Source organism: Procambarus clarkii, chromosome 15, assembly GCF_040958095.1.
Source record: "Procambarus clarkii isolate CNS0578487 chromosome 15, FALCON_Pclarkii_2.0, whole genome shotgun sequence".
NCBI classification, from domain to species: domain Eukaryota; kingdom Metazoa; phylum Arthropoda; class Malacostraca; order Decapoda; family Cambaridae; genus Procambarus; species Procambarus clarkii.
The window spans coordinates 35,317,115-35,333,598 of NC_091164.1; the positions used below are offsets into that span (position 1 = coordinate 35,317,115).

The following is a 16,484-nucleotide window of genomic DNA, read 5'->3' on the forward strand; positions in this document are numbered from 1 at the left end:
CCCTCTTGCTCTAAATGCCACAGTAAATACTGAGCTAAATAAAGTCCATCTTTGGCTAACTGCCAACAAACTCACCCTTAACATTGACAAAACTTTCTATATTCTGTTTGGCAATAAATCCTCTAGTCATATAAATCTCAAAATAAACAATACCCAAATTTGTAACAAATTAGATGGCAAATTCCTTGGCATTCTCATTGACCACAAGCTAAATTTCCAGGGACACATTCTAAATATATCAAAAAAAGTTTCAAAAACTGTGGGCATTCTTTCTAAGATCAGATATTATGTACCACGCCCTGCCCTGGTGACTCTCTATTACTCCCTTATCTATCCTTATCTCAACTATGGTATTTATGCTTGGGGTTCTACTACCCAAAATCACTTACGTCCTCTAATTACCCAACACAAAGCTGCTATTAGAACAATATCCAACTCTGGCCCCAGACATCACTCGGTACCCCTACTCAAATCTCTGAATATGTTAGACATTAAGTCACTGCACATTCTCTCATGTGTATTATACATATATAAAACGCTAAACTATAATGCCAATCCTGATCTTAAAAGCTTCATTGAAGGTTGTAACAGAACCCATGAGCACCACACCAGAAATAAATACAGTTTTGATATTCCTAGAGTACGTCTTAATCAAACTAGAAATGCTCTGCAAATCAAGGGGCCCAGAATGTGGAATGACCTTCCCAACCATGTTAAAGACTGTACCTCTCTCAACCAGTTTAAGATAAAAACTAAACACTACCTAATAAATTCCCTGTAATCTACCTCACTCCTCTATTGCCAACCCATGTCTGTTATTTTCTTTTTTTTTAATCAACACTGTTTGTCAACCTATTGTATTTGTGCTTCTTTTTCAGTCATGTTCCCCCTTTTTTTATCTTTATTTGTATTTGTTCTCAACACTTTTTATTCTTTATGCTCAATTAGTATTAAGTTCTAGATATTAATGTTTTTCTTGCCCGAAACGCATTGCGTAATAGTGGCTTTAGGCATTGTATGTACTAGCTCTATCTATATATCAATCCATTAATGTAACATCACTTGTATGTATATACCTTACCTGAATAAACATCTTAATCTTAAACATCTTAATCTTAAACATCTTAATCTTAATCTTATTCTTAATCTTAATAATATCTGATCTTAGAAAGAATGCCAACAGTTTTTGAAACTTTTTAGATATATTTAGAATGTGTCCCTGGAAATTCAGCTTGTGGTCGATGAGAACGCCAAGGAATTTGCCATCCAATTTTTTACAAATTTGGGTATTGTTTATTTTGAGATTTATTTGATTAGAGGATTTATTGTCAAACAGAATATAGAACGTTTTGTCAATGGTAAGGTTCAATATGGGGTTCAATACCACCCACAGGATGGTTATGGGGTCCACTACCTCCCACAGGATGGGTATGGGGTCCAATACCACCCATAGGATGGGTATGGGGTCCAATAAGGCCCACTGGATGTGTATGGCTTCCATTGCCCCCCATAGGATGAGTATATGGTCCTGTATTGCCCACAAAATTAGTATATAGGGTCCACTGCCGCCCACACGGTCGGTAGGGAGTCCACTTCCGCCCACAAGGTCGGTAGGGGGTCCACTACCGCCCACAAGTTCAGTATGGGGTCCACTACCACCCACAGGGTCGGTAGGGGGTCCACTACCGCCCAGAGGGTCGGTAGTGGGTCCACTACCGCCCAGAGGGTCGGTAGGGGGTCCACTGCCGCCCACAGGGTCGGTAGGGGGTCCACTACCGCCCACAGGGTTGGTAGGGGGTCCACTGCCGCCCACAGGGTCGGTAGGGGGTCCACTACCGCCCACAGGGTCGGTAGGGGGTCCACTACCGCCCAGAGGGTCGGTAGGGGGTCCACTACCGCCCACAGGGTCGGTAGGGGGTCCACTACCGCCCACAGGGTCGGTAGGGGGTCCACTACCGCCCACAGGGTCGGTAGGGGGTCCACTACCGCCCACAGGGTCGGTAGGGTGGTACACTACCGCCCACAGGGTTGATAAGGGGTCCACTACCGCCCACAGGGTCGGTAGGGGGTCCACTGCCGCCCACAGGGTCGGTAGGGGGTCCACTACCGCCCAGAGGGTCGGTAGGGGGTCCACTATCGCCCACAGGGTCGGTAGGGGGTCCACTACCGCCCACAGGGTCGGTAGGGGGTCCACTGCCGCCCACAGGGTCGGTAGGGGGTCCACTGCCGCCCACAGGGTCGGTAGGGGTCCACTACCGCCCAGAGGGTCGGTAGGGGGTCCACTACCGCCCAGAGGGTCGGTAGGGGGTCCACTACCGCCCACAGGGTCGGTAGGGGTTCCACTACCGCCCAGAGGGTCGGTAGGGAGTCCACTACCGCCCACAGGGTCGGTAGGGGGTCCACTACCGCCCACAGGGTCGGTAGGGTGGTCCACTACCGCCCAGAGGGTCGGTAGGGGGTCCACTATCGCCCACAGGGTCGGTAGGGGGTCCACTACCGCCCACAGGGTCGATAAGGGGTCCACTACCGCCCACAGGGTCGGTAGGGGGTCCACTGCCGCCCACAGGGTCGGTAGGGGGTCCACTACCGCCCAGAGGGTCGGTAGGGGGTCCACTATCGCCCACAGGGTCGGTAGGGGGTCCACTACCGCCCACAGGGTCGATAAGGGGTCCACTACCGCCCACAGGGTCGGTAGGGGGTCCACTGCCGCCCACAAGGTCGGTAATGGGTCCACTACCACCCACAGGAGTAGTAGGGGGTACCCGCCAAACACACACCGAAACTACGACGTTGGTACAACGTTCGAACAAGTTTTAACACCTCCTAACCAGTTATAACAACCAATATAGCAAGTTGTAACAACGTTCTAATACGTCATAAACACGTTAAGCCAAGATGTAACAACTTTATTACAAGTTGTAACAAGCGGAAAAATAGAGACAGTTTCGGTTTGTGTTTCCAGGGTAAGCGCCACAGACGAATTTTTGTTTTTTTCTGGAAATTCGTGTGTAGCGCTTCGGGGGTTTCAGGTGAATTTGGAAATTCGTGTGTAGCGCTTTAGGGTTTCTTGGTGAATTTGGAGAGGTACAGATTTGGGATTAAGGATTTCTTATGAGTGAGTAATTTCTGAGATTATAGAAGTTTGTTAAGAGTTCATATGACGAAAATAATGTCATACGAGTTTGTTAAAGTTCTTATGGGAGAAATTCAAATTCGTGTGTAGCGCTTCGGGGTTTTCAGGTGAATTTGGCTAGTCACAGATTTTAGAAGTAAGGAATTCTTATGAGTGAGTAATTTCTGAGATTATAGAATTTTGTTAAAAGTTCTTATGATGAAAATAATTTCCGAGACTTAGAAGTTTGTTAAAGTTCTTATGATAAAAATAATTTCCGAGACTTTAGAAGTTTGTTAAAAGTTCTTATCATGAAATAATGTCATACGAGTTTTGTTAAGAGTTGTCATGGGATTCTTACTTAGAAACTAGTATATCTGAATCATTTCACAGCTGTCCCCCATCATCTCCCGCTCGTACCTCACCCCCCCTCCCTCCCCCCTTACCTCACAATCTCTCGCGTCAGCTGTATTTACCTTACGCCGGTCAGCCAGACGCCTCGTGCAGGTCACCTCTTATCTAATCTTATCTTATCTTCTCCATAATATCTGGACCGTCCCTCTCTCTCTCTCTCTCCTTCATATTGTTCATTCATAGTTCTTTTCATTAAACTATTCAGTTTTACATATATAAACAAAGTCAGGGACTAGTTTTACTAATACATCTTCTTTAGTATCCAATCATTTTCTTCGAGATTTAAAACACAGCTATTTCAAACGTATTAAAATACAATAATTTGGTATCGAGCTCCAGCTCCTATCCCCGCCTTAGTCCCCTGTCGTATAATGATTACTAACAGTCCAATCCCTCTAAAATTAAAAAATAATTATATTTCAAACGTAGTTCAATACAGTAATTTAGTTACCGAGCTCCAGCTCTTGTCCTCCACCTTAGTTCCCTCGCACATCTTCGTTAATATCTAATCAAATTCCCTGAAATTTCTACCCTCTGTATTTCAGACGTAGTTTAGTAAATCCAAACAATTATCAAACTCTAGCTCTTGTCCCCAGCTTAGTTCATTTGTACAAGATCGTTAGTAACAGACCAATTTTCCCCGAAATTTAAAGCAGACATACTTCAAAGTTAGTAAATAAGATCAAGTCAGTTACTGAGCTCCAGCTCTCGTCCCCCAACTTAGTTCTCTCTCGTATATTTGTAAATAACCCATCAATTCCCCTGAAATTTTTACCCTCTGTATTTCAGACATAGTAAATATGATGTAAAAATTATAAAACTCTAGCTCTCGTCCCCACCTTAGTTCTCTTTCGTATCTTTGTAAATAACCCATCAATTTCCCTGAAATTTTTACCCTCTGTATTTCAGACACCGTAAATAAGATCAAAACAGTTAACGAGCTCCAGCTCTCGTCCCCATCTTAGTTCTCTCTCGTATCTTTGTAAATAACCCATCAATTTCCCTGAAATTTTTACCCTCTGTATTTCAGACATAGTAAATATGATGTAAACAATTATAAAACTCTAGCTCTTGTCCTCCGTCCAAGTTCACTCCTGTAAATTCATTACTATCAGTCCAAATTCCCCAGAGATTTAAACACCCAACTACATTTTCAGACATAGTAAATAAAAACAGTTCAGTTATCAAGTTTCAACTCTTGTCCCCCCCCCCAGCTTAGTTCATTTTGTACAAGTTCTTTATTTTTCCAACTAAATCACCCTGAGATTTAAGATCACCTTATTTCTAACGTAGTAAAATTAATCTGGACATTAGCCAAGCTCCATTTCCTCAGCCTTAGATCATCAGACATAAATATATTTAATCAAGTCCGTCTCCAGCCTAACTCTTATGTGAGTACTCGGATAACCCCAACCTGTGTAATTATCTTTCATCCCCTCTCACATTCCTCCGTCTCATCCAAGTCTCATAAATTTAAATGTAGCTGTTAATTTGCATTCTTTCCCCGTTTATAGCATATTCTCTGTAAGTTCAGATCAGATCTGTACTTAGTCTTACATATTCTCTAGTTCTTTCCATTTTATACAAGACTTAAACAACTATTACTGTGTCCCCTATCTTATTTAAACATGAGTCATATGTAAATATACCCAACTCCTTCCATCCATTACAAGTCCTAGCGTGTTCACCGCCCAACTCACTACGCTATTTCTACTTTACATGTTGTAGCATGTTTTCCGCACATCTTGATACCATCCCTTACAATCTCTCAATCCTTTACACATCCCAACATGTTCCCCCACCCAACTTTCAACCCTTTCCTACAATTTTCCTCCATCCCTCCGCTACATGTTCTTACCCGTTCATTACAGTCCACTACATATTCTCTATTCATCTCTGTACTAATTCGCAAAACTAGTTGTTTCTGTCATTTTAGTAAGTAAGTAGATCATCGTTATTAACAACAACAACAACAGTAACATTACTAATTCACAGTGAGTTACTACAGAGCATTAGTAGTTATCCATTTTTTAAAAATAAGGTCAATATAAATCATTCTAAGACATCTTCGTACAATTAAAGATACTTGCCTGTGCACTAAGTCATTACTTACAGTAGCATCTTAAGGCATTGTTTTCGTAACTCAGTTTTATTAAACATACACCTTCATTAGTCAAAGGAAAACTTTTCAAGTCATTGTATTCAATATTTCCGTTAAACTTACTACATCATGTCATTATTCGGTTGCATAATTAAGTACTTGTTTCAGTCCTCCAATGTAATAAGCAAATTATTCTATTAAGGATAGAGAAATCTTATTTAGAAGAGACATTGAGTTTATTTCAACATTTAACGCATACAGTTATTCTTAGTAGTTATACAAGTGTTCAAGAAAATCATATACAGTTATTCATAGTAGTTATGCAATTATTCAAGAAATCATAAGTGTTCAAGATTGTTCTGTACAGTCCTTGTTTTCAACAGTGCTATTACAAGTCTCCGGTAAAGTTTTCAATCCCAGATCTTCAGGCGTAACTTCTTGTTCCTCTTTATCATCAACTGCTTCATAAATTAAGTCCCGTACCCGTAAATAAATATCTGTACCCTCTTGCATATACCTCAACACTATTTCTAGACATCTACTTTGTATAATAAAAGGTAATAAATCTCTGGATTCCTTAAGGCACTCACTTAAAGCATATCTTATACTCTCAACAGGTATTAATTTTGGACTAATCAGATGTTTGAACTTATCCATATCCTCCATTAGGATATTAATTAAATCATTGTCTATAGGTTTTATAGGTAATGGTATTGTCAATCTAGCATTCTTAACAAATTCCTTGCCCCTTGCAAGAATAATGTAAGCACATTCTGGACTACATCTCGCATGTAACGTCCAAGGATCATCTTCTGGTCTCCAATTTCGTATTCCACAGGCGCAGTGATAGCAGCAGACGTGGTCACTTATACCTGAAAACCATAAAACAATCCAGCATCATCTCGTTACTATCTTTTAACTAATATTCATTATTCCTTTACTTATAACTCTAATAAGTTTAAAATAGTTAAAACACTTCATACCACAGTAAAAAAACCCAGCTTCTGCCAGCTCATGAGAAGTTTGCTTAACACTTCCAGGCCATGTCATATCAAATGTCTCTAGGCGACGTTTATAAGTTACCAATCCTGGATTCAGCGATTTCCTAAATTTTATCAATCCCAGATCTTCCTTGGGAGGAGCACCACCTAAAAAAATATAACGTAGTTATGTAAATTATTCTTTAGAAGAATAAGAAGTATCTATCTATTTAAGCAATCAAGTTTTGTACAGAGTATATAAGACTGGCATAATAATACATCATAAGAATATATACTTACTACTATCACTTATTTTCTTATTTCCCAGTTCTATTTTGTGGGAAACAAATTCCAGTCCGTATTTGAAAGCTATCTCAGACACCTCTAAAGAAACATTGTCACTCCTCTTGCCTCTAATAAAGGCACAGTCTTGATTAATCATCTTATGACGTCTTCTGGGGGTATCACCAACAATCCATGCACCTACTATACAATAACAAAATGCACACAAACAGTAATCACTATTGCGGAGGTAATAGAACCCATCTTCAACTAAGTCAATAGGGTTTAGCCACTTAACAGGCCAATCCACAAATGTTTGTAGTCTAACTCCTGCACATTTAAGGCTTTCTATACTGTAAAACTTCCTGGCACACAAAGGATCCATCGTGTGAGGGCAGCACTAACTATTAGAGTAGGATAAGCAAGTATATATATCCCTAAAATAAGTATCGTACATCGCTACATATTTAACAGTTTCCCCATTTATAATAGACAGTAATTTCCTCTAAATACTTCTCTATTAAAAAATCCTTAAAGTTTCATAATTAAATAAAGCTCTTATATAAATACTTAGTAAACTACGTTCATTATTTATTAGACTTATTAGAAAAATACATCACTTTGGCAATCTTGCTAGAAGTATACTGTTACGTCATTATTCGTAGCTGCCATACATAATGATAGATTTATATATAATTTAGTAGAAAATTCTTATTTAATCTAATTAAAAAAAAAAATATGCTTAAAGCATCTATATCCTAAAATGAAATATACTATTAGTTATAATGTCATATATAATAATATTCTAGGGTAACAAAAATCCTTATTAATATATTCAAATAAGTGGTAACTTTTACATTCCCCCAATATAAGAGCGCGGACCTCACATTAGGAATATTATTACGACTATCTGGATCGTATCTACTACCTTACGAGGAAGAAAATTCATCATGGATACTGTTCTGACAACTAATCAGGGTTATTTAACCGACGATTCATTTCTTAATAATGAAACCTGTATTGTGTACGGAGTGAACTGTATATCCTGTGTTCCCCGAGGAATGGCCCTAGACTTTGCCAAGAAATATTCTCATGCTGACGCTTATAATGTTCGCCGACCCTTGTACAGTATTAAGAGATGTATCCCTGAAGATCGTCCAGTACCAGGATCAATTCATATCTCTAAAGGAGAAAATCTTCCGTATATTGTTGCTATAGCCACTCAATACGGTATTGGATTACCTATAGAAAGTAATAACATTGCTCAGGGAATTATAGAAAAATCAAAAGACAGAAACATGCTCGCTGGATTAAACGAAGATACATCCATTAATCGTCTCGTCTACTTCAAGAATGGTATGAAAGATTTATTTAACTTTATCAAGGACTCTCCTCAAATTATGAGAGTTATAATACCAACAGGAATTGGGATTACCTGTGTTCGAAGAGATAAAGTTTGGGAAAATACTTATCTTCCTGTTATTGAAGATATGTATAAACAGTTAAAACCCTACGGAGTGGAAGTTAAATTACTGTTTAACGAGGAGATTATGCAGAGGAAGAGCAAGTAACACTTGGCAACCCTTTGTGTGCGCAGTGTTTCTACGCGCAGCCTAAAGATGTATATATGCTTCCCCGGAGTGATCTCTTACGGTATCCTCCTCTTCTTGGATGTCAGAATCTACTTCAAGCATGGATATTCAAGGCTATGGAGATCAAGACTATTATTGGAGACTTTGCCTCCCTGTCTGTCTACAATAATCACGACTGTTTATTGTATGATCATGATGCTACGAGTGTACAAATGTGTAAAATTGTGCAAGGATTGTGGGATCGTTACCCATATGCAAGATTATATCGTGAAAACTTTCCTTACAAAAACCGGGCTGTTGTATCTTATCGCAGTAACCCTGGCAGTATACATATTGGAGAACCACCTGAATTTAACAACCGGATGGATGAAGATCCCCATCTACCCCTTATTATTGGATTAGTGACTCAGTTTGCTAGTAGACCTGCAACTTTACCAGCATATGAAAATCCTCCGTGTGAAGTACGAAGTTTAGATGAACATTTTTACGATGGACTTGAAAAAGATACAGAATATCAGAGATGGCGCTGGTTCGAAAATGCTCTGAAGGAAGCCCTTGTTTACATTCTTAAAAGATGTGTTAAGAGAATTATTATTTCATATGGGTTTGGCATGTCAAGTTATTTGGACAACTGCGCAGTATGGGAAAGTAAATATTTGCCTATACTTGAGAAAATAGGACAAAAACTACGAAAACGAGGTATTGTACTCTTCATAGTACGTCCCGAAAACATCGTTCCTCCTCAGTCATCCACCCACGGCATCTTTGAAAATAAGATTCCATACATTGCTGTTCTTCAAAATGGACCCACAACTAATGCTACTGATGCTGCTAGGACACCTGCAGATGATGCTACGCCTGCTACCGCTGATGCTACTTCACCTTCTATCAACACTAAGTTGTCTGATACAATTAATTCAACACCTGTTAATGTTACTACGTCTGTTGATACTAATGTTACAATGTGTGTTAGTAGTAGTTTTACAAATTTAGAAGAGAAGATGGATTGGGAATAATAATGTCTGTAAATAATTCATACTTTGTACATTTTTACAAATTAAATACATTGTACATTTTTACACATTAAATAACAAAATAGAAACTCGTGTGTTTATTTTCTCCCTTTTTTAATGTCTAAATGTCAACTCTACTTTTCTGAGTATATAGGAAGAGGTACGAAACTTTTTCTGCCTTACTTCAAGATGGATTGTTCTATGTACATGCAAGTGAAGCTTAAGCGTTTAAATAAGTGTATTATAGATGCTGATTTTACTAGTGATGAAATTCTAAAACCTGGAGACTGTCTTGTCTACGATTCTCATAATTTATCTGGCGGATTTGCACAACTGTTATGGGAAAAATATCCTTACAGTAAAGTTTCCGAGTGTGAAGTGGTACAGAATAATATAACTCCTGGTGGTATAGTACTTGCTTTATCTCCAGAACCAGAAATAAAACCTCATATTATAGGACTTCAATACAGTAGCTCTAATGAAGATCTAGGATTACAGAAAGATATTATTAAACGTTGGAGTTTTAAATCTGCAATAAGACAAATTTGTTGTCAAGCAAGAAATAATAATTTAATCCAGCGTATAATTATTCCATATGGTATTGGGTTTAATGACGGAATAGGATGGAGTAAAGAAGAACAAGAAGAATGAGAGACACACTATTTTCCAGGACTAGCCCATTTAGCTTATGTTTTAAAGAATAATAAAAAAGAATTATTAATGGTTCGTATACCTCTTGGAGAAGATGTTACGGGGACTGGGAGAGAGAAGAAACAAGTAGAGGGTGGATCTAATAAACGGAAGAGAATGTCTTAGTTAAAACTAGTAGATCTAAAATAATACATATAACTAATTTGGAAACTACAGCTAAGAGAGAGGGGCGGAGCGTAACTATCTCCGATGTGATAAGCTAGGTCGGGATATGTCTTACCATAAACTCCCCATCTTGGTCCTGCAGTGAGAAGACATACTCGGATCGATGGCTGCTGTATACAGTAAGTGCTTATTGTATGATGTACTTACAGTACTTGTTTATATTTGTTGTGATATAATTTTTGCTTATTATTGAATATCTTTTAGTTTTGAAATATTATGATTATTTAATAGTCCCTGGGTTAAATATTGTTTTTTTCTTTTGTTTAAAGATTTACCCAATGTGATGGATGTGAAGAGTCTACCAGGGTTTGGAAGTATGCCTGATCTTGTGTCAGATACTATATGGCAAAGTCCAGCTTCGACTGTTTTGTGGAGGAATATGCCCCTGGCAGAAAAACAGACTTATAAAGTGATGACCCATACTGATAAATGTACGCATGAGAACATTGTTTCGGCTCTAGCAAAGTTTATTAGCAAAAGTGAAAATGTTTTAATGATACTGATCGGTCGTGATTCTATAAAGTTGAAAGAAGAACTTCCATTGATAAAATGTAACATAGTCTTATTTAGCTTAAAAGAGAGTGTTACAGACGTACTCAAGAAACATGAGAATTGTCAAGTGTTGTTGTTGACGAAAATTCCTAGTAAGGCTGAGATGAAGAAAATTTCTTTGTTATTTAAAGGTGATAAAATAATTTGCACTTTTAGACCTAGACCCCGTTTAAAATACATATTTCCAGAATTTGAAGAAGTGCCTATAGGATGTAACTTAAAGGATAAATTTTTTATAAGAAAATTTGTGGATGAAATTGGTTCTCCAAATGCTGCGAACTGGTTTATTAATAAGTTGAATTCTGAAGAGCGAGAAGTGTATACTATAATGAGCCAGGATGAACTGCAGCAGCAGGTAAATAGTAAGACTGTGAAAGAGCTTAGTATTATTCACCCTAAAACGGAAGAAGATGAACATTGGAGTTTAATTGATCATATGGAGGAGAGCTTTCCATCTTTTCCGTTAAATTTAATAAAGATGAGACCAGAAATAGGATATCATACCCCCCAAAAGATAGAAATAGAGGCAGTGATGAGATTCATAGGACAGGATCCTGTACTTGGTGTTGTTACGGCCCTCTCGGGATGCAACGGGGTTCTTGCTCTGATGTTGTTAGAGGAAGATATATGTATCCGTTCCCAAGCCAGTAGTGGCTATCAAGGGATGAGATCCGTGACGCAAGTAACTTAAAGGGAGTAGGGAAAGAAAGCTAAGAACTTAATATAATATAATGTCTGTCACCAATAAATAATATATAAAATGGTTACACAAGGGGGGGGGGGTATTAACACTATACAAGGGGATTAATCCATAATCGTGGTCTTCTGCTGAAGACGCTGGTGCCACACCACTTGGTGCCGAGTCCTTGGTGCTTTCTTCGTGGCCTCACGACGTGTCCTCTGAGAATGCCGAGCCTACCCGGGCCACAGGTCAGCCAAAACGCAGGTCCACTGGGGGCACCGTCGTGGAGGCCGTCAACCACACGTCCAGCTGGTCTGCTGGCAGGTACTGAGCCACCAAGGCTGGTACGGCCACTCCACGAACGATATAAGGGGTACGCCCTAGACAGGAGTCTCGTGTGATATCACAAATCACCCTCCTGTCTTCAGTACCCCAGTGGATGATCGTCTCCAACAGTCGGTCCCGGGTAAATCCTTTTACTGCCACTCCACTGGCAGGCTAACACACCACAGTGTTCTTCCGGGGGGACAACGTCACAACAGCTGCAGCAAACTTCACAGTATGGAGACTGGCTGCCTCGGGTAGACTGACTCGACTCCCATCACAGTAGTCCCAGGTCGGCTCTGTAAGCAGACACGTCATCAATAACCGGGACACTAATACACCTCACTTACGGGCTCGGGCACAAACACCTGACGTATCCAGTCCATAGATGGCGCTGTCGTCGGAGCACCACCTCACCGGGGGTCAGGAGCGGCTGTGTTGAGCGCTGAACCAGACTGGAAACTGGTCCTCGAGGCCAGTACATACTGTCCTCACCAGCTGTCGTCGTCCGTTTGGCGGGGGTTTCGGGAGCTGACCCACAGATGGCGTGGTTGTCACTGCTCCAGGCTCGGACGCTGGATCCGGGTTCGTAACACCTCCCCACCAAAAAGAATTTGGTTTGGGGTTCTATAAAAAGAAACACAAACCAAATTAGTACGGCGACACTGTTCCAAATGGACACACATGCTTTATAATCTGGAATGGCGAGGCTGTCTCGTCCACAAAACTGTCCTACTGGGCAATTCCGGCACAATGGGAACTTGAAGATTGAAGGCGATGTCCTGTCTGGCGTAACCTTCCACGTCTCCACTGCGATGTCAAGCAGGGGCGTCATCTCACATCTCTCGAGTACGGATTGGTTTCGACACGATCTCGGGTGACTCGACACTTCCTTATGTCGTGGCACCGATGATGGCTGACCACAGACGGCATTTCTGGTGCCGGTCCGATGGTCCTTCAGGGAGACAGGAACCTGGAATACAGGGGTCTGATAATTCAGAGTGATAGCGACAGCGGGTAAAACAGTACTTACAGCATACTCTACTAGGTCTACATCTAGTCCCAACGGGGCTGTTCGTACGTCGCAGGTGGCATTCGCTCTGTCACCGTCAGGTCGACCAACGTTCTGCATAACGCTGTGTTGAGGCTCAGCAATCACGCGGGGGGTGTCAACCTGTCGGGAACAGTCACTCATATTATCACATGTCGTACCTCCTGTATCAATTATCACCTTCCAGGTCCCTCCTTCAACTGCAACACCTGCAGTACAAATCTCCAATCCCTGGGACCTCTTCACGATGTTCATGGGAGCCATCATTCGTCGGGTCGTCCACCGGTCCTCACTGAGAGCACAAACGAGAACACATACGAGAATCAAACAAAATACCGATAGGAAACATTTGGTAAGTCGAGGGATAAGTTTCCTGAGCTTGTCATGTCCATAGCCGGCACCATCCACTAGCCTGGCTTGGACAGAAGAGGGCACTAGACCTTTTGAACACACCTCACATACTTCTGACGTCTGGAGAATCTCTGGCTGGTCCACTACATGCTGTAACTTGCCATACCGCAAGCACACCTCAGCCTTCGCTCCAGACTCGTTGGTATCCGTGGGTGTCTGCACACAAGGCCTCTCTTCTAGCTCAGGTACTCCTGCCATCGTAACCTCATGTTCCTTGTCGAGAGAAGAATCAGGAGACACTGCTAGATAACTGTCGATCTGCGGGGGAGAGGACAAATTAGACATGTTCAAATCCGGGTCTGTCTTTACCTGGACATTACCATTGCCTGTTACCTCAGACCGTGCTGTTCCGGTAGACTCGTCCGCAACCTTGGGATGATTGGTGCTCCAATCGGTCACCAAGTCGTTGGCTAGTACCACGTCAATCCCAGCCACAGGGAGGGTATCGACTACTGCCAACGCACATGTGCCGCTGAAATAAGGCGAGTCGAGATGTACTGGCACTAAGGGGGCGATGTACTGCGTCCTTGGAAACCCAACCAGGACAACCTCTTGTCTCCCATCCACACTTACTCCCTCGGGTACCGAGCTCTTCATGATCAGGGACTGGGCTGCTCCACTATCTCTGAGCACTACTACAGATCTACCAGTATGATCACCCGATACATACCCGCCTGAAGTGTGAGGGGAAAACAATCTGGGTTCTTCCTGCGTCGTCGTCGACTGGCTTCCTGCTGGTGATGTTCCACAGCTCATCAACATCACCTCCCTTCGTGCGCTGCCACCTCTTCTGCCTCGGCACCTAGCAGCTATATGCCCTTTCTGCCCACAAGTCCAACACACCATATTCCTCCTCGGGCTCCGGTGTTTCGGACTGCTAGGACTTGTTCTTCGAGGGCTACTTGGGGGGCGTCTTCTTAGCGCTTTGTGGGACGGGTCTTTCCTCTTCGTCATTTGGTCTGTCGAACCGGCGCTGGTAATTCCTTGGGACGTACTTAGCAGACGGCCTATGAGTCAGGATGTACTCTTCAGCCATGGTGGCTGCTGCACTCAAGGTCTCTACCTGCTGTTCCTCTAAGTACGTCTTGAGGTCTCCAGACAAACAATCCTTGAAGTCCTCGAGCAGAATCAGCTGCTCGAGGTCTTCCTTGGTCTCCACCTTCCGAGAGGCACACCATTCTTGAAAAAGTCGCTCCTTGATGGTGGCGAATTCGGTGAAAGTGTGCTCTGAGGTCTTCTTCAGGTTTCTGAACTTTTGCCTATATGCCTCAGGTACCAATTGGTACGCCATGAGCACCACTTTCTTCACCATATCGTAATCGCCGGAGTCGTCAAGGGATAACGTAGAGTAGGCGATTTGGGCCTTCCCAGTCAAGACTGACTGTATCATGATGGCCCAATTCTCCCTTGGCCACTCCAAAGAGGCAGCGACTTTCTCGAAGGCTGCGAAGAACTTCGAAACTTCTCTCTCGTTGAATTTGGGGACCATTTTTATATTCCTTACCGGATCGAAACCGCTTACTCCAGTTTGTCTCTGTTCAACGCCTAGTCGTAATACTTCTAGTTCATGTTGTCTCTGTCTTTCCTTTTCTTCTCTTTCTCGTTCTTTTCTTTCTTCTCTTTCTCTCTCTTCTCTCTCTCGGTTCTCTTCTCTTTCTCGTTCTTCTCTTTCTCGTTCTTCTCTTTCTCGTTTCTCTTCTCTTTCTCGTTCTTCTTTTTCTCGTTTCTCTTCTCTTTCTCGTTCTTCTTTCCTTTCTTCTAATTCTAAACGCCTCATCGCCAATTCTTTTTCTTTCATCTCCATTTCTTTATCTTGTCTCTCTCGTTCCATTTCTAATTTCTTCCATTCTATTTCACGATTGATCTCTAGGGCACGCATTTTGACTGTTAGGAAGCTGATATTAAGCTCACCTGCATCACTATCAACGTCGCTGCCCTTATCTTCCTTTTCCGTGGAAGCTATTTCCTCACCTTCCTTTGTACTAGGAGCCCCGCCTTCCTGTTTCTCTTCTGCCTTCAGGTGCCGGTGAACCTTGGACAAGATCTCCACACGGGAATCACTGGCACGGATCTTTATCTCCAGGTAGGCGCTCACTAGTACAAGCTCTGGTTTGCTCAGATATTTTAATCTGGCAAGACAGTCCACTCTGTTCAGAAAAGCCTGAACATCATCCAGATCATCGATGGTAGCTTTTTCTGCCATTGTCACCGATGGAACACTTAACTAGCACTTGACACACCGCTTACACTTTAACACTTAACACACCGAGCACAGTTCTACGCCAATATTGCACTTTATCGCACCTGGCGCCTCACTTGCCAATATTGCACGTAATTACTTCGGGCATCACACTACCCAATATTGCACCGAGTCCAAGCGAACACTTCGCTCTACAATATTGCACTGAATCACTGAGCACCGCACTAGTCAATATTGCACTTAGTCACTCTTGAGCACCGCACAGGACGTATAACGTCACAATCGTCGCACACAGGGGGAATTATATACAGGGATTACGCCACTTCACCACCCCTGTCAAACATACTTAACAAGGGGACGGATCCCGCTAGGGATGCCAATTATGTTACGGCCCTCTCGGGACGCAACGGGGTTCTTGCTCTGATGTTGTTAGAGGAAGATATATGTATCCATTCCCAAGCCAGTAGTGGCTATCAAGGGATGAGATCCGTGACACAAGTAACTTAAAGGGAGTAGGGAAAGAAAGCTAAGAACTTAATATAATATAATGTCTGTCACCAATAAATAATATATAAAATGGTTACACAAGGGGGGGGGGGTATTAACACTATACAAGGGGATTAATCCATAATCGTGGTCTTCTGCTGAAGACGCTGGTGCCACACCACTTGGTGCCGAGTCCTTGGTGCTTTCTTCGTGGCCTCACGACGTGTCCTCTGAGAATGCCGAGCCTACCCGGGCCACAGGTCAGCCAAAACGCAGGTCCACTGGGGGCACCGTCGTGGAGGCCGTCAACCACACGTCCAGCTGGTCTGCTGGCAGGTACTGAGCCACCAAGGCTGGTACGGCCACTCCACGAACGATATAAGGGGTACGCCCTAGACAGGAGTCTCG

The 16,484-nt window shown here is 42.3% G+C and overlaps 1 protein-coding gene across 1 annotated transcript; it reads right to left on the bottom strand.

The window, feature by feature from the left end:
- Nucleotides 1-5,975: 5,975 nt before the first annotated feature.
- On the bottom strand, nt 5,976-7,274 carry LOC123753035 (putative inhibitor of apoptosis). The gene is made up of 3 exons (XM_045735040.2): nt 7,121-7,274; nt 6,611-6,775; nt 5,976-6,499 (listed from the first exon to the last, which is right to left on the bottom strand). The coding sequence occupies exons 1-3, from the start codon at nt 7,272-7,274 to the stop codon at nt 5,976-5,978; spliced, it is 843 nt and encodes a 280-aa protein (XP_045590996.2).
- Nucleotides 7,275-16,484: the final 9,210 nt, after the last annotated feature.

Excerpts from the sequence above, each read along its gene's own strand:
- LOC123753035 (XM_045735040.2), bottom strand. The coding sequence starts at position 7,274 with ATGGATCCTTTGTGTGCCAGGAAGTTTTACAGTATAGAAAGCCTTAAA. Across the intron at positions 6,776-7,120 it reads CCTCCGCAATAGTGATTACT|GTGGTGCTCCTCCCAAGGAA; the intron begins GTTTGTGTGCAT and ends ATATTTTTTTAG. Across the intron at positions 6,500-6,610 it reads AGCTGGGTTTTTTTACTGTG|GTATAAGTGACCACGTCTGC; the intron begins GTATGAAGTGTT and ends TATGGTTTTCAG.